This window comes from Galeopterus variegatus, unplaced genomic scaffold (assembly GCF_000696425.1).
Source record: "Galeopterus variegatus unplaced genomic scaffold, G_variegatus-3.0.2 Scaffold2044, whole genome shotgun sequence".
Classification (NCBI taxonomy): Eukaryota; Metazoa; Chordata; class Mammalia; order Dermoptera; family Cynocephalidae; genus Galeopterus; species Galeopterus variegatus.
Genome location: NW_007728155.1, coordinates 110,389 through 132,248, shown reverse-complemented (window position 1 = coordinate 132,248; position 21,860 = coordinate 110,389). Strand labels below are relative to the sequence as shown.

The 21,860-nt window shown below is 47.8% G+C and overlaps 3 protein-coding genes across 4 annotated transcripts in view; 2 read left to right on the top strand and 1 right to left on the bottom strand.

Moving 5' to 3' along the window:
• The first annotated feature begins 2,555 nt into the window (after nt 1-2,555).
• NDUFS2 (NADH dehydrogenase (ubiquinone) Fe-S protein 2, 49kDa (NADH-coenzyme Q reductase)) lies at nt 2,556-12,128 on the top strand. 2 transcript variants are annotated; one of them, XM_008580195.1, is made up of 14 exons: nt 2,556-2,669; nt 3,332-3,438; nt 6,383-6,573; nt 8,211-8,331; nt 8,509-8,621; nt 8,876-8,950; nt 9,113-9,190; nt 9,334-9,419; nt 9,617-9,736; nt 10,737-10,866; nt 11,156-11,251; nt 11,424-11,507; nt 11,647-11,704; nt 11,897-12,128. In XM_008580195.1, exons 1-14 carry the CDS (start codon nt 2,575-2,577, stop codon nt 11,932-11,934), a joined length of 1,392 nt encoding a protein of 463 aa, XP_008578417.1. In that variant the 5' UTR covers nt 2,556-2,574; the 3' UTR covers nt 11,935-12,128. The 2 variants fall into 2 exon arrangements, with proteins under 2 accessions (XP_008578417.1, XP_008578418.1); XM_008580196.1 differs by lacking the exon at nt 3,332-3,438 and having other exon boundaries at nt 2,563-2,669.
• A 441-nt stretch (nt 12,129-12,569) lies between these two features.
• On the top strand, nt 12,570-16,350 carry FCER1G (Fc fragment of IgE, high affinity I, receptor for; gamma polypeptide). Its single transcript, XM_008580194.1, has 5 exons — nt 12,570-12,821; nt 15,086-15,177; nt 15,338-15,373; nt 15,817-15,837; nt 15,983-16,350. Exons 1-5 carry the CDS (start codon nt 12,773-12,775, stop codon nt 16,043-16,045), a joined length of 261 nt encoding a protein of 86 aa, XP_008578416.1. The 5' UTR covers nt 12,570-12,772; the 3' UTR covers nt 16,046-16,350.
• Nucleotides 16,351-18,900: 2,550 nt separating this feature from the next.
• APOA2 (apolipoprotein A-II) overlaps nt 18,901-21,860 on the bottom strand; it is a 3,431-nt gene continuing 471 nt past the window's right edge. The window contains exons 2-4 of the mRNA XM_008580188.1: nt 20,086-20,161; nt 19,522-19,654; nt 18,901-19,133 (exon numbers count right to left, since the gene is read on the bottom strand). Of these exons, the coding sequence (XP_008578410.1) occupies nt 19,016-19,133; nt 19,522-19,654; nt 20,086-20,137 (303 nt within the window). The 5' untranslated portion in view covers nt 20,138-20,161 and the 3' untranslated portion in view covers nt 18,901-19,015. The remainder of the gene's footprint in view (nt 19,134-19,521; nt 19,655-20,085; nt 20,162-21,860) is intronic.

The following is a 21,860-nucleotide window of genomic DNA, read 5'->3' as shown; positions in this document are numbered from 1 at the left end:
GATGGCATCTCCTCTAACATTCTTTCTCTCCCTCAGGCTCCCCCTTACCGAGTTACCATTACCCGCCCCCTCTAAAGCCTGGAACAGTCATTCTGCCTCCTTTTCCCCCCAGGGCTCCTCCTCCCACTTCCTGACTCCCCATTTGTTGGCCCAGCTCCCAGTAGCTTCCCCAGGCTCTTGGCCCTGCTCCTACCCACTCCCAAATGCCCTAAATCCTCCCTCAGCCTCAAGTCAGCCATCCCCCAGCACAAGCAGGACTTACTCTCTCAGGAACCTAGATTTACCTAGTTTCGATCTGAGGGAATCCCCTCCTGCCTCCCTCCTCTGGCCCCATCTTGCCCTGAAAACCCAATTGTTCCTGGAATACCTAGTAATCTTTTATTTCTCAATCTCCATGGGGCAGGGAGAGGGTAGAGACAGCATTGGCTATATAGGGAAATTAGGGTTCTGAGAGAAACAGGAACCCAATGCCTGGGTAGGGAAAGTGGCTGGGGAGGAAGAGGTAGTGTTTGGGAAAGCAGACAAATAATTCTTTTGGTTCTGGATTGGAGGGAACTCAGAAAAGAGGTCTTGGGCATGAACTCTCAAGGCAAGGACGTAAAGGGTTCAGAAGAAGGGGCAATTTCTACTCACCCCACCCCATGACCACTCATTTCCCCCGGAAATCCCCAGGAAGGAGAGTGCAGTCAGCAGTCCCTTCCCTTTCCTAGAGGTAGACCACCTCCCACCCACTGCCCCCATTCTCCTATTCACTCCCTGCCTTGTCACCTCCTGTCCCCTACATCACATCCGTCAGAGTACTTCCTCTCCCCCTCCCTTCCTGCTCAGGTCTCTAATACCTGCCCTGGTGCCCATCACTTCCTGTATCACCCACCCTTGTGACTGCCAGACCTAACTCTTGACCCACCATGCGCCCTGACCCTGGTCCTAAGTGGAGGAGGCTGGGGCTGGAGGAGTCAGACAAGGGATGGGAGACCAGAAGGGGCAGGGGCAAGAGGAGCTATCACCAGAGGACTCTTGCTGCCTCTTTCCACCCTCCCATCTGAGATGGGGACAAAGAGGGTGACTAAGCAGTGAAAGACAAAGGGCCTTAGAGTGGCAGCAGCAGTGTGTGTGTGGGGGGGGGGGGGGCGTTGGGAGCAGGGAGAAGGCACAAAAGATGTAGTGTCCTAGGCAGCCCCTCAGGAGCCCTCACCCCAGCTCAAGCTGCCCCCAGGGCCAAGCAGCCCAGAGTCTATCCTGACATCTCCCAGGCTAGATTAAAGCAAATAAATTCAGTCCTTCCGCCCTCCCCCATCACTATATTTACAGTTTTAACTATAGAGGGAGAAAAGACCCAGGGAAAGGGTGGGGAATGAGGAGGGTAAGGGGACTAAGCCTCTTTCCTGGCTCTGTAGGAGCTGCCTTGTCTACCCCAGGTCCTGGTCAATTCCCATAGCCAAGGATCTGGCCCCACCCTTTGGTACTGTTCCCATTAGGTCAATTCTCAGGCTAAAAGTCTGGCTTTTCCCTCTCTTTGCTGCTAAGAATTCTGTCTGTGCCACTCCCCTGGTCTGTCTGCCCCACCCTGCTGTGCTACTGGTGGGCTGTGTCCCAGGGACCAGTCTAGGGGAGAGCCGGAAAAGGCCTCTTTCCAGGCTCAGGGTGGGAGAGTTGTACAAATTCAAGGGGTGGGTGGCCCAGCTGGAGGCAGAAGGAGAGAACAGGAACCAGCCTCCAAGGCTGGTCTTTGTCCATATAGAATTGGGATCAGACTCCTGGTGCTACGTTTCTATGTTGTTGTGGCAGGGCCAGAAAGACATGAAAGAAAAGAGATGGATCCAGCATGGAAGTAGGGTGTGAGTCATCTCTAAGAGCGCTTCCTGGGTCTGTGACTCTGTAGGTTCAGGAAGCCTGAATATGAGGGTCACCCACAGAGAACTTCTCCTTCCCCATCTGGGATGAGGAGGCTCCCACACACCCCAGCACCCGCTTCGAGCCACCAATGCCAGTGGCCTTGGCATCCTATCTTTTTTATTTGGGTTTGGCGGGAGCTCTCAGACCCGCCCAGCCCCACATGGGCCCCTTCTCCTGTCCCGATTCAGGACATCTGGAAGGCCAGCTTTCCCCTCAACCCCCGCTCCGAATCTTTTGGAGTCAGTATGGGGAGGTAATTGGCAAAGCCTGGGGCTGCCCCAGAAGGGCAGGGCTCAGACCTAATCACAGCGCAGGACTATAGCAGGAGGGCGGCCAAGGCGGAAGACAGTAGGGAAGGAACCGCCGCGCGAATGTGGGAGAGAGGGCGCGAAGTACGTTGTTGCCTCTGGCAGGAGAGGCAAGTTTCGCTCGCTCACGCCTCCCAAAGCCAGCCAGTAGCCGTGGGAGTGACCGCCCTCAGTAAAGATGACGGCAGTCACCGTCATTTAAGCCCGAGTGAAGCGGAAGCGCAGAACCCGGATGTTGTCGTTAGTGACTGACGACCCCGCCAGTTTCCAAGAGGGCGGCTCCGTTATACCAATAGGCGAGAAGTCCTCCAGGAGGCGCGCTGTAGTCACTTCCGCCCGGTTCTCCTTCCCCCCGTCTGCAGCGGGTAAGATGGCGGCGTTAAGGGCCCTGTGCAGCCTCCGGGGCGTCGCGGCCCAGGTGCTGCGGCCTGGGACTGGGGTCCAACTGCCGATTCAGCCCAGCAGGTGAGACCGAGAGCAACTCTTGACGCGCTTTCCCCAAGGCTAGGGTTTCTTAAGTCTGGGGATACTCAACGGGCCCTGTGACCCTCTGGGAAAGAATGACCCAGGCCCGTGACCCCTTCGCTCAAGCCTGATTTCTCAGGGTCCAGTATGCAGTGGTGCCTACTCTGGCCGAGGGAGGGTCTTGAACTTGTTCTGCCAGAGGTGAAATTAGTGGAGTGGGAGACCTTGCACCTCAACTTTAGTAATTTGAGTGCACCTGTCCCATCATACCTGAGCAGAGCTCAGCCAAGAAGCCAGAATGATTTCTCTCTCTTCTCTTTCTTTCTTTTCTTAGTCTTAGGTTGACCTTGAATAAACACCTTTCTTACATTCATATTCAAGTGGTTGGGACTATGAATATGATGAAAATATGAAGGAGCTAGGATCCCCAACTTTACATGCACAAGGGTGATGGGTGAAGTGATTTCAGGAATAAGTTGTTATTAGCAATGGAACCTGTAGAGTTCCAGCGTATTTTGCCAAAGCTGTACTAACTCTGTGTCAGTGACTTGGCATTGAAGAATTCAGAACACCCTTCCGTGGGCCCACCTGAGAGTGAATGGGAACAGAGGAACCAAGCCCTGTTCAGGCCCTTTGTCTAGGATCTGTCTTTAACTCCCCAGAGGTGTTCAACAATGGCAACCAGATGTGGAATGGGCAAAGCAGTTCGGGGGAGCTGTCATGTTTCCTACCAAGGAAACAGCCCACTGGAAGCCTCCCCCTTGGAATGGTGAGTGCCCAGAGCTGCTGTCCCAATCCACACCCATCCCTGCTGCAAGCTTATATCTAAGTGCTCTTGAGCTGTCTGTGTTACGCAAGTTTTAGCCGCTACTATGTTTGCTTCTTTCACGACACAATTCAATAAACATAGTAATAATAACAGGTATTTGTCAGGTAGAGAAGGAAAGGAGGGTCATTCCAAAACAAAGGAAAGAATAGGTACCAACCAATACCCGAAGGTCCTTACCAAATTTTAAACTTTAGCATCAACTTTTTTCAGGTTCAATACATTTCCATCTCACTCTCTGGACAAGGTGGTTTTCCCACTGGCACCCAAATGAAACCTACCTGAATACAAACCACTTTTTTCTTTTTTCCCCATCAAAACTCTCTCTCTCTTTTTTTTTTTTTCCTGACTTTTTCATTTTGATCAGTGGCACCCTAATCCCTCAGGATTGAAACTTTTTGGTCAACTTTGGCTCTTTCTCTCTCTTGCCCTCCAAGTCTGTGTCCAGTAAGTCACCAAATTATGTAGATTCTTTCACATTGTTTCATATCTGGTCATCTCTTTCTCTTAATTATAACGGTCATCACTCTTGTTCAAATTTGTCTTGTATTAGACCTTGATTATTTCAGGAGTCTATTCACTGGGTTTCTGCCACTGATTTTGTCCCCTCTCCAGCTATGCTATACAATGTCATCACCTTCATCTTCCCCAATACCATTTTATCATGTCATTCATTTTCTTGCTCAAAAACCTTCAAAGGTACTTCCAGTTACCTTTCAAGAACTTACAGTAGGGCTGGCTAGTTAGCTCAGTTGTTTACTTACAGTAGGGCTGGCTAGTTAGCTCAGTTGGTTAGAGCGCAGCCTGCTAACACCAAGGTCAAGGGTTCAGATCCCCATACTGGCCAGCCTCTTCCTCCCCTGCCCAAAAAAGAACAAAAAGAACTTACAATAACAATAGCTGAGTTCCTAGGGCCGGCCCAGGCTCACTTGGGAGAGTGTGGTGCTGATAACACCAAGGCCTGTTGGTTTGAATCCCTATATGGGGATGGCCGGTTAGCTCACTTGGGAGAGTGTGGTGCTGACAACACCAAGTCAAAAGTTAAGATCCCCTTACCGGTCATCTTTTTTTTAAAAAAAAACCCTTACTGGTCATCTTTTAAAAACAAACAAACAAACAAACAAAAAAAAAACAATAGCTGAGGTCCTATCATGTACCAAGCATTTTTGTATGCATTATTTCATTTAATCCTTACAACAACCTGTGAGAGTATTATCCCAATTGTGAGGAAATTATGGTACAGGGAGATTAAAACTTGATCAAGGACACACAGGCTGATTTCTGTTCAGGTCGGTCTGTCTCCAAAGCCTACGGGAAGAATTTTGGTTGAAAAGGAGGGCTCTGGTTTCAAATCTAAACTCTTCATTTACCAGTGACTAAAGTATCTGTTTCATAGCATTATTGTAAGGATTAATTGAGATGTAGTGCCTGGCACATTAAGTCCTCTGTAAATGTTAATCGTTATTAGTGATCTGTACTGATCATTGAACCACTACCCGCTACTGCCTCCCAACAGTAATCTTCTGCCTCTTGGGAAGTCCTAATAAGAGTTCTACAGATGTTTCCTTCCCTGCTTCTAAGATTTGGCATGTGTTGATTCCATAGCCTGCATGCCTCTTCTTCCTTCTACCTATATATATTATCTTCTGAATTTAAGAACCAGCTCAGATCCTACCTACATGAAGTCTTCACAGTGTTGTTTCTTTCCTTTAATACTTAATGGCTAAGCCACTTACTTGGTAACTTATAAATTTGACCTGTGTTATGAGTTTTTCACATGTGCTTATTTCCTAAATTAAAGTTAAAGCTTCCTGAAGGTACGAATTGTCATTTAGTAGTAGTAAGCATTAAACATATGTTTCCTGATTGGTTGGCCAATCATCAGATATATTCATCAGATACATTTGGAGGGCAGTATATCATAGTAGTTAAGAGTTTGGACCATGGAGTTCTGCCACTTACTAACTCTGTGATCCTGGAGGTGTCATTTAAGCTCTCCAGCCTCAGTTTCTCCAATAAAACGGGGATGATAATAGTTATCTAGTACTCATATGGTGGTTGTGAAAATTGAATCAATTAAAGTATGATGCTTAGAATAGTGCCTGGTACATAATAAGGGCTATATAAGTGTTAATTATTATTATTATTGTTAAAAAGGTATTCTGGAAGACATGGAAAGAATGACATTCATGGTCCCTCTCATCAGAAAGTTTAGATCTCCCGGGCTGGCCCATGGCTCACTCGGGGGAGTGTGGTGCTGATAACACCAAGGCCCCGGGTTCGGATCCCATATAGGGATGGCCGGTTCGCTCACTGGCTGAGCGTGGTGCTGACAACACCAAGTCAAGGGTTAAGATCCCCTTACTGGTCATCTTTTTAAAAAAAAAAAAAAATACAGACAATTTCCCCCTATATCTCTGGGTCTGCATTCTGAAGGCTCCAGTGTCACATTAAACTATGACATAATAAAATTTATCATGCCTTTGCTTCATATTAATCTGTGTTTATGAGGTGATTTTTCAAAGAACCTTCAGGGGATTGAAGGGGATGTGTTCCCTTGACCCCTACGTGATCTTACCAGGTTTCCAAAACAGGGAATATCTAGTTCAGGGATCCTTCCTTATCCCAGGGGAACATACTCAAACTCCTTATTTATGTTTTGTACTAAGAACCATCTTTAAAAAAAAAAAAAAAAGAAAGAAAGTTTAGACCTCCCTTTCCTTTTTCCCATCTAATGGTCTTCTTCCTGTTTATATTGGATATTATGATATTAAAAAGGTATAGAATGATGAGATGGAAGATCTATAGGGAGAGGCTAACTACTGCTGTCTCATGGGGGTCTCCAAGGGAATTACCATTTGGCCCTGAACTATTTCCCACTTCTCAGATGTGGACCCTCCAAAGGACAAAATGGTGTCGAACCTAACCCTGAACTTTGGGCCCCAGCACCCAGCAGCTCATGGAGTTCTGCGACTAGTGATGGAATTGAGTGGGGAGATGGTACGGAAGTGTGACCCTCACATCGGGCTCCTGCACCGAGGCACTGAGAAGCTCATTGAATACAAGACATATCTGCAGGTGTGGGGGGTGAAGAAGGGTCTGTTGATGGGATCTGGGCTTTAGCCTGGGTCTTTGCCAGTTTGCTGCCACCAGAACCTCAGGGGAGGGAGGGTGTTGAGGGGAATGGTCTGTTGAGGTTATTAGGACAGTTTTGATTGAGAAGATGGAGGGAGGTGGCAGGGGATTCTTTGAGTCATTTGGATTTGGTTTATCCAGCAGCAGTGCTTTGGAGCTGGAGCTACACTCCAGGCTTTTCTCTGGCTGACTTTTGGTTGGCCCCTTTACCATTCCACTGGTGCCTCAGTTTCCCTGCTGTTATATCATAGTAGTGCGTCAAAACTGGTGTCTCTAGGGGCAGGGGAAGAAAAGAGAGACGTCAGCTCTCTAGGATTAACAGCTGCTTCTTGTATATTCCAGCTGTTTCAAGTTTGTTTTCTAAACCCTCAATGAGTCACAGTGACCCGGAGGGGGTTTGTGACAGAATTTACCGTTTTTTAGGAGAACTATGTGACCCAAGTGCTAAGGGTCAGATTTGAAGGAGTTGGATCTGGGATAGAAATCTGAAGTTTTTTTCTTACTGTCATGAAGGAAGGTCCTGATAATAGGATGGTGGGGTTAGGATTTAGACCCAGCCTATGTTGGGATGAACAGTGACTAGAGTGCGATTCACCCAGAGAGTCTAGGCAATGATGATTTCTAGTCCCAGAGTCTGTGGGTTAACCCCTGTAGCATTATCCCACGTCACAGTGACATCAGGACAAGAACAGTCTGTTCCAAAAGGGACATCTTAGCTCCACCTTCTTCCTGGAAGCTGAAGCTAATTCAGCAGACAGCTAGGGCTTAGCTTTTTTGGCATTCTGGGGGAAGACATTTTCTACCTCGTATTCATTCTTCCTTAAATTCCTCACTCCCAGATACTTCTAAGACTGATTACCTTTTTCCTTCAATATCTCGGTTTTAAGAGACTTAAGAGAAAAGAGGGAGATTTAAAAGTTTGAGGCACTCTTTGGCAGAGGCGTCACTCAGACCAGAGGGCTCTTAGGTCAAGGGTTCGGATCCCCATACCGGCCAGCTGCCCAAAACAAAGAAAAAACAGACCAGAGGACTCTTGACAATGGCATGCTGCAGCCAGCTTGTACTGGCGCACAAGAGCCTGATTATTAGGTTTTCAGGAATTTTGTAAGCCAGTTGTTGAATACAGCCATTATTAAAAATTATATAATTACGTTAAAAACAAAGGTAAGAAATACTCAAAACTTGTCACTTCCTTATTTTACTGCATTTTTACTACATTTTACTATGCTATGTCCTTGATATATTTACTTTTATTGTGTTTGTATAATGGTGTGCTACTCTTCCCAATGCTGCATTCAGTTACCTAGCTTAAAACTGGCTGTGGTGGGAGTATTTTTACTATGGAAATTGGCAAACATGACAAATCAGGGTCTTCCCCTGACTTTGGAGATCCAGTTTTAAACATTTACCAGCATAATACTGGTTATTTGGATATTTCATCCTGCCTTGCTGGGGCTTCTGAGACTATGAAGGCTTATGCAGCACCAACTTCTGATGCCCACTGAGGGCAAAGCTTCTGGCAGCCTGACTGTGGACTCCTGTGCCTGTTTGATGTGACCCATATTCCTCCCTTTTCCCAGGCCCTTCCATACTTTGACCGGCTAGACTATGTGTCCATGATGTGTAACGAACAGGCCTATTCATTGGCTGTGGAGAAATTGCTAAACATCCAGCCTCCTCCCCGGGCACAGTGGATCCGAGGTATGCCCCGCCCCTTCTTCCTATGGCCCACTGTGACCGCTGCACAGTGCCTTCCCCAACCCTTCCCCATCTTAGGAGCACTGAACCCAAGCTTAGTATTCAGACACCAGGCTCTGCCCAGACTGCTCTGTCAGCCTGGATCCTTGGCTCTTACTTCTTCTCTTCACTGCTCTACAGTACTATTTGGAGAAATCACACGGCTTTTGAACCACATCATGGCTTTGACCACGCATGCCTTGGACATTGGGGCTATGACCCCTTTTTTCTGGATGTTTGAAGAAAGAGAAAAGGTATGAGGGTGAAGAAAGGATAGGAATATGGAAGGAAGTAGAGAAGGTGTGAAGGAAACAAGAGATTAAAAATAGAACATGAGGTGAACATTTAGGGGGAGAAGATGTATTTAACTTTAGTTATCTTCTTAGGAACCCTCTGTCATGACGGATTGGTTGGGCACAAGGAAGCAGAGGGCAGGGAAATGGGCCACTGTGTTGTGGAACTTAGGGGCCCAGGACTTTGCCACTAATTCCCAGTGTGTCCTCTCAAGATGTTTGAGTTCTATGAGCGAGTGTCTGGAGCCCGAATGCATGCTGCGTACATCCGGCCAGGAGGAGTGCACCAGGTAAGTTGCTCCCCTGCCTCCCTGAACTTCTAGTTCAGGCCTGTTTCCTCTGTGGCCACTAGAGGGCAGTGCTGGCTGATGGAAACTAACCCTGTATCCCTGGGGTAAGGTGGCTCTCCTTAGTGGAGGCTATACTCAATATTGCCTCCATTTGGCTTCTAGGACCTACCCCTTGGGCTTATGGATGACATTTATGAGTTTTCTAAGAACTTCTCTCTTCGGATTGATGAGTTGGAGGAGGTAAGATAGGAGTTGATGGGAAAAATCTCTCCTTTCCTCCAAGAAGGGCTTGTGGGGTTTTAGTCCCCATTGTAAAGAAATAGACTGAGGTCGTTGAAGAATGTAATGAAGAGTATTAACACACCAGTTTTCTTGATCAATAGATGCTGACCAACAATAGGATCTGGCGAAATCGGACAATTGACATTGGGGTTGTAACAGCAGAAGATGCGCTTAACTATGGCTTTAGGTGGGAGGAATATAACTTCTCTCTTTAGGGATGGGAGTGGAAGTGGGGGAGTTCTAGCCTAATATCTTGGCTTTCTTGCCAAGCTTTGAGTTTGTATCCCACACCCCAAGTGTGGGAGAGGAAAAGGGGAGACTAAGAATGTGCCTCCTTTCTTGGTTTGTGAAGCTTGGTCTTTATCCCCATTACACTGTCTACAGTGGAGTGATGCTCCGGGGCTCAGGCATTCAGTGGGACCTGCGGAAGACCCAGCCGTATGATGTTTATGACCAGGTGGAGTTTGATGTTCCTATTGGTTCTCGAGGGGACTGCTATGACAGGTGAGGCCCAAATTCTTTCTTAGCTCATTGTCCAGCTAGTTTCCCTGACCTCACTTTTCTCTTTGCCACTTTCTTCTTTACCCTACTTCCCAATGTCTATGGGAACTCTTATGTGTGTTAAACTAGGTTGCTTTTCAAAGCACTTTCATGTTTGGCATCCCTTACATTATCCCTGTCTTAGATGGAACTAGTTTTGGCTGCATTTTATAGCTGAGAAAGCTGAGGCATGAAGTTAGGGATTAGCCTGGGATTATTCTGTTAGTAGTGGTTGAGACTAGAATCCTCCTGATCCAGTTCTCTTTCCACTTGATTCATTTTTTTTTTTTTTTTTGTAAAGATGACTGGTAAGGGGATCTTAACCCTGGACTTGGTGTTGTCAGCACCACACTCTTCCAAGTGAGCTAACCGGCCATCCCTATATAGGGATCCGAACCCGTGGCCTTGGTGTTATCAGCACCACACTCCCAAGTGAGCCATGGGCTGACCCTCCATTCGATTCTAAGCTTCAAATTTTACTCCTATTTACTGACTTGGAGTAAGATTTACTACTGTGTGGTTTTGTTTGTTTTTTGTTTTTGTTTTTGTAGCTAGCTCGTATGGGGATTTGAACCTGTGACCTTGGGTTATAACACTGCACTCTAACCAACTGAGCTAACTGGCCATGCTACTGTGTCGTTTTTTGGTTTTTGTTTTTGTTTTTTAGTTCATTTGACTTTCACCCTTTGTATAGTCCAAAAAGTGTTTAAGAGGGTAATTAAAGAGGGAAATTATACCACAAGCCATGGTCTGAGAATCTGAGAGGTATTGGGGAAGTACCCAATAGTAGAATCAAAAGACTTCAGGGTTTATATGGGCTGCCAAGTCAAGCAGAGATGCTGTACTAGGAGAAAAGAGTGAGAAACCTAACTCTTTTGAGGTCAGCCAAAGGATATCTGTCCCAGGGCATACCTGCTCCTCTGACTGTACTTCTCTTGCTCCAAGACTGTCTCATCTACTTCAGGTACCTGTGTCGAGTGGAGGAGATGCGCCAGTCCCTTCGAATCATCTTACAGTGTCTGAATAAAATGCCTGCTGGGGAGATCAAGGTTGATGATGCCAAAGTGTCTCCACCTAAGCGCGCAGAGATGAAGGTTGGCTGCAGGGAAAGGGAAAGTGTGGAGTATTGGAAGAGGACTAGTGTCTGGGGAGGGGTATCCTTGGATTAAGTCCTACCTTTCAGGTTTTCTTTTTCAAGGAATTCACTGTATAAGATTCTTAACCTCCCATGGCTCTCTTGTTTTATTATGTATCTTCTCTGCTCACTGACTTACATGTGGGTTTTTAGTCTCTCTGAGGGGAGAGATTATTTTCTGTGCTGGCAGAAGGCCTAGAAGACAGTTTGGATCTGGTTTTTTTATGCTCCATTTTTTCTCTCTTCAGTCTTCCATGGAGTCACTGATTCATCACTTTAAGTTGTATACTGAGGGCTACCAGGTTCCTCCAGGAGCCACATATACTGCCATTGAGGCTCCTAAGGTGAGAGGATGGGAAGGAAAAGACCATATGTGGAGTGGGGGACTGGAGGTAGATGTTTAACACGATGCTCGTTTATCAGTGAGAGAGAGGACATGAGGATGAACAGAGAAGTTTTGTAGGCAGAGAAAATTGTTCTTATTAATGGAGGCACCCAACCTTCTTCCTTGGACAGGGAGAGTTTGGGGTGTACCTGGTATCTGATGGCAGCAGCCGCCCTTATCGATGCAAGATCAAGGCTCCTGGTTTTGCACACCTGGTAAGAACCAATTCCAATGATTCTAACTCCAGTATGTTAATCCAATAATTTATTAATCTTGCTTGAGATTTTTATGAATTCTTCTCCTTCTCCCACCCTGTAAATCTTGCCTAACACTTTGCTGTCTCAATCTCCCTAGGCTGGTTTGGATAAGATGTCTAAGGGACACATGTTGGCAGATGTCGTTGCCATCATAGGTATGAGACCTATTGTGTAGTAGAGGTATCCTAGACAAGGGGGTTTGGGACTCACACTGGGGACAGAAACTGAACACTTCCTGTTCAATGTGGACTATGGGCATAGGCCCAAGTCCTTAATCTCTTAGGCACAGTAATGAGTTCTGGATCTTAGGTAACGCCACTTTTTTTCTTCATCCTCTGACCTCCTAGGTACCCAAGATATTGTATTTGGAGAAGTAGATCGGTGAGCAGGGGAACAGCATTTGATCTCCTCTGGTTATTAACTTCCTCTGCGGAGCCTATCCCTTATTGGAGATGTGTGTGTGTGTGTGTGTACGTGTGTGTACACGTACATGTACACTTAGCTGTCAGGCTTTCTGTTCATGTACTAGCAAAGAAGAAATTATAATAAATTAGCTGCCTTGTGGCCCCTATGCCCAAACTTCTGGTATGTTTTTCTCGGCGTCTTATTGTCCTTCATTTTGATGAGAAACTTAAGAGTGTTCATTTAACCTCCATTTTTCTGTTAGATTTGGGTCTTAGCAATTTTTCCTGCTCATCTCCACCCCCTTCTCTGACTCTTGTCCTTCCTACTTCTCCATTCCCCATTTCCTCTTTTCTCCTCAGTTCCCCCTTGCTCAGACCTTCTCATTGCCCGCACATATTGGTAACGTCCTCAAATCAAGACTGGGAATAAAGTTTAGGTAGGAGGAAATGGGCTATAATGGGGTCTAAGGGCATCTCGAGGGGCATTTTATCATAGATGTATCTCTGAGCAGGGGTGGAATGAAAGATAGTGGATGTCGACAGCCTTTCCCAAGAATGAAAATCTCTTTACTTTATGGGTTAAGAGGGTTGGTCATTGAAGGGCTGAGCCTTAAGAGCCCAGATCTCCCAGCTCCCCTGGTTGGCCCTTCCGGGAGCCGCCCAGTCTCTGGTGCAGGAAGGGGAAGGGGCCAAAGTGTGGGGGAAGGCGTGGCAGGAAGGGGGGAGCTCTGTGGTCAGGGAACTGCGCTGAGCACAGCTGCGTGGTGCTGTCAGAGCGTCCGATCCCCACCTCAACGGCCCCTCAGCCCCCTGCCCAAGATGATTCCAGCAGTGATCTTGCTCTTACTCCTTTTGGTTGAACAAGCAGGTGAGAGGGTGTGGTGAGGGACAATGAGCTGGGATCCAGAGTAGGAATCAAGGGACAGAAGAAGAAAGGCCGACAGTGGGCAGGTGGGCACAGGGACTGGGCTGAGACAGGGCTGGCCAGTTAGCTCAGCTGGTTAGAGCACAATGTTATAATACCAAGGTCAAGGGTTTGGGTCCTGCATGCACTGGCCAGCCATACAAAGAAAAAAAAAAGTGGGGGTGGGGGGCACTGAGGTACAGATACCTTGAGGCTGGTCCTCTCTGGTGGTCCTGCATGCACTGGCCAGCCATACAAAGAAAAAAAAAAGTGGGGGTGGGGGGCACTGAGACAGGTACAGATACCTTGAGGCTGGTCCTCTCTGGTCCCCACCCAGGGCACTAGAGTCAGTTCCCTCCTTGTCCACTTCCTACCTCATTCCGGACTTAATTTTGTCTTTTCAGGATTGATATAAAGTATCAGTTTGGCAGGGGACAGGAATGGTTGTATGGCATGAAGAGCTGGTCTGGGGTAAAGCTCCTTTTTCCAAGATCAGCATTTCCCATGGGGTGCCTTTGGTCTGGTGCGCTGGGAGCCGACGTATAGCTGGTTACATATAAAAAGCCCCCTTTAGTAAGGCAGCGACCTGTCCTTGTGTTTGGTGGTGAGGCAGGGCAATCAAGACAAACAGGTGGGATTGCTGTTTCTGTGGGTCATCATTAACGCACCCTTCTGTCAACAGCCAATGAGGGTGGGTAGCATGAAATGCCCGGTGCCAGAGACCTGAGCGTCAGCTGAGAAATAGGCGCAGTAATGGGAAGGTCCCAGCAGCTCTAAAGCTCCAGTCACTCTATTTATTTATTTATTTATTTTTAAAAGATGACCAGTAAGGGGATCTTAACCCTTGACTTGGTGTTGTCAGCACCACGCTCACACAGTGAGCAAACCGGCCATCCCTATATAGCATCCGAACCCGTGGCCTTGGTGTTGTCAGCACCGCACTCTCCCGAGTGAGCCACGGGCCGGCCCTTCCAGTCACTCTATTTAAAAACTCTCACTTGCTCCCTTTGGGTTGTCTATGCTGGAAGGGTGTCTGTGTGTGTTTCAAAGGGGGTTGGTGGCAGCTGGGTGTTCAGGAGGAGGGGCTTAAGTTAGTAAGCTTGAGGGAAGTGGGAGATTGAAAGAACAAGTTGGGAGGAGTTCCACCAGCCAAGTTGAGAAGGTGGAGGGAAGCATTAAGTTAGTGGCTTGTTTGCTGCCGTGGAATGAGGAGGGAGAAGGGGTACTGCGGCATAACAAGAAGAGAGCACAGGCTATGGAGACAGAAAACCTAGATTTGGGTTCCAGCTCTGTTGCTTAACTCTGTATAAGACTGAATGAGTTAGCTTTTCCGAGCCTTGGTTTCGTCATGCATAAAATGGCGATGATGATGTTTCCCTCACAGGGTAGTTTTGAGGTTTATGCAATAGTGTGTGTGTGAAAGAATGTTTGAATAGAAAGTACTTGACTAATGTCAGTACTTGACTAGTCCTTCTCATGGGGGCCAGGAGCAATCTCTGGAGCCCAGACCCTATTTGATTTTTTTAATTGCACAAAACTTCCCCTCTCAGAGGCCCAGAGTGAGTAACAGGACAGAATAGCCGGAGATGGAATCCATATAGCTTGTGGTCATTCCCACAGTCTTGTGTGCAAAGCCAATGGTATCTATAAGGCCTAGGAAAGTGGATACTTTGTTTTTCACATATGTAAGTTTCTTGTGGGACAGAAAGCAATGAAGCTGAGTCTAGGAGATGACCAATAATAGAGTAATTGCCTTCCCTCCCTTCCCCAGCTCACATCCTTCCTGTCCAGCCCTCAGCCACAGGTCACAGGACTTAGCAGAGACACCCCTGTGGTTTCTTTGCTGAAGTTTGCCACTGCCTCTCCCTCCCCCTACCCCTCTGGGCTGAGGTTTTGGTCTCAGCCCAGTGAACTTAGATGGGTCCCTTGAGGTGGATGAAGTGCTCAGTGATGCCTGACCCACAGTGTGAAAAAGACGGTTGGGGACTGAGGGGGAAGTCCTCAACTATTAGCACATGTAAGTCCCATCACAACAGGACACTTCACACTTCCTATGGAGGAGAAAGGGGAAAGGTAAGAGAAATAGGTGTCCAGAGAGGAAGATGGAATTTCTTCCTCCAGAGGCTCCCCCCAGGCCCTATCCCATCTCCCAGAGCCGTTTCCCTTCTCTCTGAGCACCAGACCCTTCCTGATGCTCCTGACCCCAAGGGCACCCTCTGTCCCCTCAGCGGCACTGGGAGAGCCTCAGCTCTGCTATATCCTGGATGCTATCCTGTTTTTGTACGGTATTGTCCTCACCCTGCTCTACTGTCGCCTCAAGGTAAGGCAGGGGCAGGGTGAGGGCTGGAAGGGGAAGTGGGAGGGTGGTGGCAGCATGAATTCAAGGAGAGGGAATAAAACGGGGTTACCCCGCAAAGTTTGGAGATAAACGGGATGCGCCACTAACTTCCCCTTTACTGATAACATTTCCCCCACTCTAGATCCAAGTGCGAAAGGCAGCTACAGCCAGCTATGAGGTATGGACCCTGCTACACCTGGGTATCAACAATTTTTCAGACTCTCAGCCTTTTTGGGGCTCTAGCCTTGGGTCTGAAGCCTCTGGAAGGGCATGCATCTCTGGTGCTGATCTGCATATACCTCAGAGGCCCTCACCCACCTCACCCTACCCACCCTGCCACCTAGCCAAGCCACAAGTAAAATATTCGGCAGGTGACAGGGAAGAATCAAGCTTCAGGTGACAATGAATACATGAGAGAGTTGTGTGCTATGTTTTGTGTACGTGTGTTCGTGGCCATGTGATCAAGTGTGTGTTCATGTCCCTGAGCATCCATGTGAGTGCTCCCTAGTCCAAGGTGGCTAGACACCCATGGCCTGATACCTCCCTGCGTGGGGAAGAAGATGCTGAGGGACCCTGAAGGAGGTGTGGGTTTCTAATACCTTGCCCTTTTCATTTCCACAGAAATCAGATGGCGTTTACACGGTGAGTGAACCTGCCTCCCCCATCCAGGAAGTCAACAGAAGACGATGGGATTTTGAGTGACCTTTGGAAGGGGCAGGGTCTATGGGGGTAGGTGGGGGCGCATGATGGGCTCAAGCTCCTGATATCATTTGATTCCTATCTCCAGGGCCTGAGCACCCAGAACCAGGAGACTTATGAGACTCTGAAGCATGAGAAACCAGCGCAGTAGCTTTAGAACAGTTGCCTGTGGTCACATCCTTCTTTGGCTTCTAGTTCTCACAGCCCTCATGGTTGATTGACATCACATATGCTTCCATGCTATTAATGCCAGCTGACCCGACCCCTGTAATGATGCTATGAACCAAATTAAAGTACACCAGGGTTGCTCCTTCCTGTCAAAGACTAATGCTCAGATGCTGTTCATTGATGTTTATGTTCTAGTCTCACTCTCTCACCCATCCTTCTCTTCCCCATCCTGAACTCCTGTTCAACAATGGGAAGGGAGTATACCCAATAAAGCTGCCACAGACTGGACTCCATTCATTCATTCATTTACCATATATACATTCAGCCTCTGCTAAGCACGAGGCTAGATATTGAAGATACGGTTTTGAGTAAGGCAGACAGTTCTGACCTCACAGAACTCAGAGACAGAATGGACTTCAGGATTATTTTGTTTGATTGCAGCTGGGGGAGGGATGAGACTCTTGGCCCCTCCCCCCGCAGGTGCTCTGGGATGGAGCTGGAGCACAGCTTCAGTCTAGACTGTGTTGGCAGTCTAGGCACTTTCAGAGACATTAGAACCTAAGAAATAACTTCTGCACCCGGTGTAGCCTTCTGTGTCTGATAATTGAATGAAGGTTGGTTGTGGGGGAGCCTGACTGTTCAACCCCAAATAGTCACCAATCCAGAAAGTACCAATCCAGTACATGCATGTGAGAATTAGCATAGCTGAAAAGCCAAACATGCAGAAGGGATGGTATGACTAGCTCTGTGTTGAGTTCCTAATGGAAGCTTTTATGGGAATGGTGAGTTTTCAGTGGATCTTGGGACAAGAGGGGCCTTAGAGAGCCTGATAGGAGTTGGAGGTGGATAAGGCAAAGGGGAGTATGTGGAGTCCAGATGGGACATCATTCCCCCAAAACACATGGGTGGGTGGCCAAGGAATCCCTGTCAGTGCCTATTATGTTTCCAAAACTGCCAGGAAGCTCCATCTAGAAGTATTTAAACCTCATCAGATGCTGCCGGTTCTACCTCTCACCCAGCAGTCCTTTCAGTCCTTTCCTCGGCAGCCAATTGGAAGTCTCCAGGCTTATCCCCGGCAACCCCCTATGCTAGCCGATACTTTGCATTGCATAGTGACTTATACTTTTCAAAGTGCTTTCCAGTTCATTCTACCATTTCTTCTGCTCACTAACCCTATCAGGAAATTCAGGCTCTTTGAAGTTAATTAACCTGTCCAAGGTCAACTTGTTTTTTGAGCTTTGGTTTTTTTTCCTTTTTGTCCACTGGCCAGTACAGGTATGGAACCTTGGACCTTTGCATTATCAGCACCACACTCTAACCATCTGCTCTAACCAGCCAGCCCTCAAGGTCACCTTGCATAACTGACTAGATCTTTGTCCCTGTACATTTTGCCACATGAGAAAAAAGTAGGTATTGGGAAAGAGAAGGGGACGGTAGTAATCATGAGTGGTGAGGGTCTTGAAGGCCAGACTAAGAAGGCTGATCAATATACAAGTATAGAAGAAATCGGAGCCATCTCCAGTATCCGGGGGAAAGATGATTTCAGATGAGATATGAGAAATGAGCCAGGGTAGGGAAGTAATTGTTTTAAAGATAAAGTGGGAACAAACTATTATTGGAAAATGACTCATTTTCCCTTGCCCTACATTTTGGGATTATAAGTCTTCCTCCATTAATGCAGCCTGATTTCCATTCAATTTTTATTTAGTCCTGGTATCATAGCCTCCAATGCAGCCTCAGCCAGGGTAGGGAAGTAATTGTTTTAAAGATAAAGTGGGAACAAACTATTATTGGAAAATGCCTCATTTTCCCTTGCCCTACATTTTGGGATTATAAGTCTTCCTCCATCAATGCAGCCTGATTTCCATTCAATTTTTATTTAGTCCTGGTATCATAGCCTCCAATGCAGCCTCATTTCCATTCAATTTTTATTTAGTCCTGGTATCATAACCTCCTGGTATCATAGCCATGTCCCACATGTCCACCATGTTGGATATCTGTCAGGCCTTTAAACAGCTACCATGGCTACTAGTTCCAGGCTCTAAGCTGGCTACAGGCCAGTTCAATAAATAGTACCTGGATAATTCTGGGGAGGAGCTTGGAATGGGTCTTCTCCAGACAGAGTCTAGATGAGAGTTTTTCTGTTTTTTTAAAAGATGACCTGTAAGGGGATCTTAACCCTTGATTTGGTGTTGTCAGCACCACGCTCTCCCAAGTCAGCGAACCAGCCATCCCTATATAGGGATCCAAACCCATGGCCTTGGTGTTAGCACCACACTCTCCCGAGTGAGCCACGGGCCGGCCCTTAGATGAGAGGTTATAAATGGAGGAATTAGAGACACTTTTAGAGAGAAGAGTGCATCCAGGTCTTTTACTATGGGGAGGAAGAAGTGGGTGGGAGGAATATAGTGTTCCCCTGGTTCAGAAGGGAAGGGAGGGTCTCAGGTGATATCCCCTGGGTTCATTTTTTGGAAACTTTCTCCTCTTCATAGAATGACTAAGAGAAAATTCTGAGGGGTGCCCTCATTTCCAGTGATCTTCAGAAGTTTAGGGATTCAGTTGATGAATCCTTCATTCCTTTCATAGTTCCGTGTCCAATGCAAAGGCTCTTTAGTGCTCCACTGAGAGCCATTTCCAGGCCTGTAGAAGACTCCTTGGGTTTAAGGAGAATCACAGGTACCCCCACTTTGTCATTTCCATCATTTGTCTTTAATCCTTTCTCCACCCATCCATACCCAAATCCCTCTTGTTTTTGAACAGATTTCTCTTTTCCCTTTCTCCTACTCCTCCCCCAATCCCCTACTTCTCCCAGCCCCACAAACACACCAGTTTCATAACTTGATTCCTTCAGCATTTATTGTAGAAAATGGGATAGGTAGGGAGAGGGGCTCTAGGCCTGGCTAGTGGGTGTTCTAGGGTCCAGTTGAGGTTGGAAGACAATTGTTTGGACACCTCACTGGGTGGCAGGCTGTGTTTTGTGGTCCGTGAAATGGCTCACGAAGTTAATCAGATCAGTTCCAAACTTCTTGACTATAGGTGTCAGCTGCTCCTGCATCTTTTCAAAGTAAGTCCTGGATAGGTGGGGGATTAAAGGTCAGCATGAGGGACCTAGCCACTGGCAGGGGCCTTGGTGGTGGGAGGTCAGAGCAGACTGACCAAGGTCCCCAAACTCTTCTGCCTGGTCCATCCTGGTATGTCAAAGCCTCTAGAAGGAGGGGCAAGCCCTCCATTGGGCAGAGGAACAGACCCTAGAGATTGAAATTCAAGGCCCAGTTCCCGCTGCCCCTATCTGTCCAACAGGCACGTGGAATCTTTGTGTAACAAAGGAATTTTTCTCTCTAATTTAAGCATAATCCTTCCTAATCTCCACCCCTGAGCTTAGTCTTCCTTGGCCCTCCCACCTTCCCTTCTTTCTCCACACAGTCCCACAGCCCTTGAACCCCTTTCCCGGAGACTTACTTGGCCTGGGCCTGAAGCTCTGTGCTCTTGGCCTTGTCCACCAGGTCCTTGCCATAATCGGTCACAGTCTGAAAGTACTGAGAGAAGAGGCTCTGCAGACTCGGCTCCTCCGCCTGTCTCCGAACCAAAGCTCCTGCATGTTTGGCCTTGTCCACCAGGTCCTTGCCATAATCGGTCACAGTCTGAAAGTACTGAGAGAAGAGTCTCTGCAGACTCGGCTCCTCCGCCTGTCTCCGAACCAAAGCTCCTGCATGTACACACACACACACACACACACACGTGTGCGTGCGTATACACACAAACACACTCTTCTTAGCTGGGTTTGCAGCAGTGAATCCAGGCCTCCTGCCACACCTCTGCCAGTACCCATTCCAGCTCTCAACCCCCTCCCCAAATAGGTACCCAGGCAGGTCTTTGGATGGGTTTTCTGGGCTTTAGAGAGGGAATAATCTTCCTTTAGTGCCATCTGGTTGCCAGATCTGGGCATAGGAGCAAAGACTGATGGAGGGCTAGGACCCCCAGCATCTTCTCCTCATTGGACCCCCCTCTCCAAATCACACCCACCTTCAAGGCTACAGATGGTAAGGAGCAGCATGGTCATTGCAAGCAGCTTCATGGTGGCAACAGTGGGAAAGATGGCCTAGGAATAGTGTTGGTGGCAGGGGAGAGGGGAACACTGAAGCCAAATGGCTTCAGCCCTTCCACAGGGAAATCCCTCCCTATGTCCCCACCCCAACCTTGTTCCCTCCCTTTCCACAATTAAAGCCCAGTCCTCTTTGGATGCTGCCCACACCTCTTTCTCCCTTACCCTACCCAGTCAGAGTCTTTGTCCTTGGGGTCTGTGCCTGGCCATTTGGAGAGGAAAGGGCTATATATTTGTCCACTTCCCCACCCCCTGTCAGGTGACAGGGACCGTAGAGGGGCCCAGTGGGGCAAGGATCATATTGGAGTAAACAAGTTGGAGAAAAGGGGGAGGAGAGGACAAGCACATGGGGGACTCATGGTGATGGGGTGAGAGGTAGTGGGTAAAGGCCTTAGTGGAGGCCAAGGGGACAAACTTCAGGTTTATTTGAGAGTCATTCTTTTGGGGTCTGGTGCTAGCGGTCCTTGGGCTTGAATGCAGCAGGAAGCAGGATTCCTAGCTATTTCTCTGGAAAGCTCTGACATATCAAGCCCTCAGCCCTTGTTATATTTATCCCATTATGGGTAGATTTCATCTCTCCAACCCTACCCCTTTTCACTGCACCTTAGCAGAGAGGTATTGGGGAACAGAAGAAAGGAGAAAGGAGTTTCAACTAGTGGCAAGGGTAAGGGATTGGGGCTTAGGGGAATGAGGGTCAGGGTCAGAGGGCTGGTGTGATTGACTCTGTCCCTTTTTGAGTTAATGTGTAATGAGACATGGGGAGAAAGCATGAGAGCCCAGAATGATCCTCGTGGGTGCTGTTCAATGAGCATATGCTACCCCCAATAAAACAAATTCCAAAAACAGCCTCTGTCCTCTCCCTCCCACTGGAGGGCTCTGGCAGGAAGAGGTGTATAAGAGCCTTCTGCCAGGGTAAAGGTTGAAGTGTATGGTCATTTGATCACCTTATCAGTTCTAGGTAATGGTCAGCCAGTATTGCGTTAGCAGGGGCAATGGCATCCCTCTGGCCCTTGTCCCAGCCCTGATTGTGAGGGAGGGCACAGGTACTCTCCCCAGGCCCAAAGCATTTGGGTGAAATCAGCTCAGTAGATGTCAGAAGCATTTGTGTCTTTCACCCTTTTGCCCTCAAAGCTAACTTCCTGTATACATGGAACATTCCTGAGACATCGGAGTGGGGATGTGGAGTTGGAAGCGTGGGAACTAGTGAGGGAGGTAGTGACCAGAGACCAAGAAATCTCACTCCATCTTCAATTATTCTCCTGTGTACTGGTTAGTGCTTGAGGGTCACCCCATTGGTTTGCCCCTGGCCTTGGGGTGGAGCACATTTGGGGTCCAGAATCCATGGTCCTAGATTTTATTTGCCAACTCTGCCTGAGGACTTGGGGAAGGAAGGGTTAACTGTAGAGGGCAGCTATTTCAGGGAATAGTTCGTTAGAACCTGCACCTCTACTCCAAACTCTCATACCCATTTCCATTCCACCACGAAAACAAGAGGGCGAACTTTGAGAGGGTTAGATCTCCAGAAGGGAGGTGTGAGTCCATGTCCTAGGGAGACCTGTGCTTGGGAGTAGTATTTATTTGGAGATGGACTGTGAAGGACTGTGCGGATTCCCCAGGGGCTCGGAGGGGGGGGGGGGGGAACGCCTTGAACTTTTTTCCAACCCTTGTTTCTTCCCTTCCTTCCCCCCCCCCCCTC

What these genes read in the sequence shown, in the direction of transcription:
- FCER1G (XM_008580194.1), top strand. Translation starts at nt 12,773, where the DNA reads ATGATTCCAGCAGTGATCTTGCTCTTACTCCTTTTGGTTGAACAAGCA. An exon ending in CCTTTTGGTTGAACAAGCAG is followed by an intron (nt 12,822 to 15,085) that starts GTGAGAGGGTGT and finishes CTGTCCCCTCAG; the next exon opens with CGGCACTGGGAGAGCCTCAG. An exon ending in CAGCTACAGCCAGCTATGAG is followed by an intron (nt 15,374 to 15,816) that starts GTATGGACCCTG and finishes TCATTTCCACAG; the next exon opens with AAATCAGATGGCGTTTACAC.
- NDUFS2 (XM_008580195.1), top strand. Translation starts at nt 2,575, where the DNA reads ATGGCGGCGTTAAGGGCCCTGTGCAGCCTCCGGGGCGTCGCGGCCCAG. An exon ending in GGCCAGGAGGAGTGCACCAG is followed by an intron (nt 8,951 to 9,112) that starts GTAAGTTGCTCC and finishes TTTGGCTTCTAG; the next exon opens with GACCTACCCCTTGGGCTTAT. An exon ending in GCGCTTAACTATGGCTTTAG is followed by an intron (nt 9,420 to 9,616) that starts GTGGGAGGAATA and finishes CACTGTCTACAG; the next exon opens with TGGAGTGATGCTCCGGGGCT.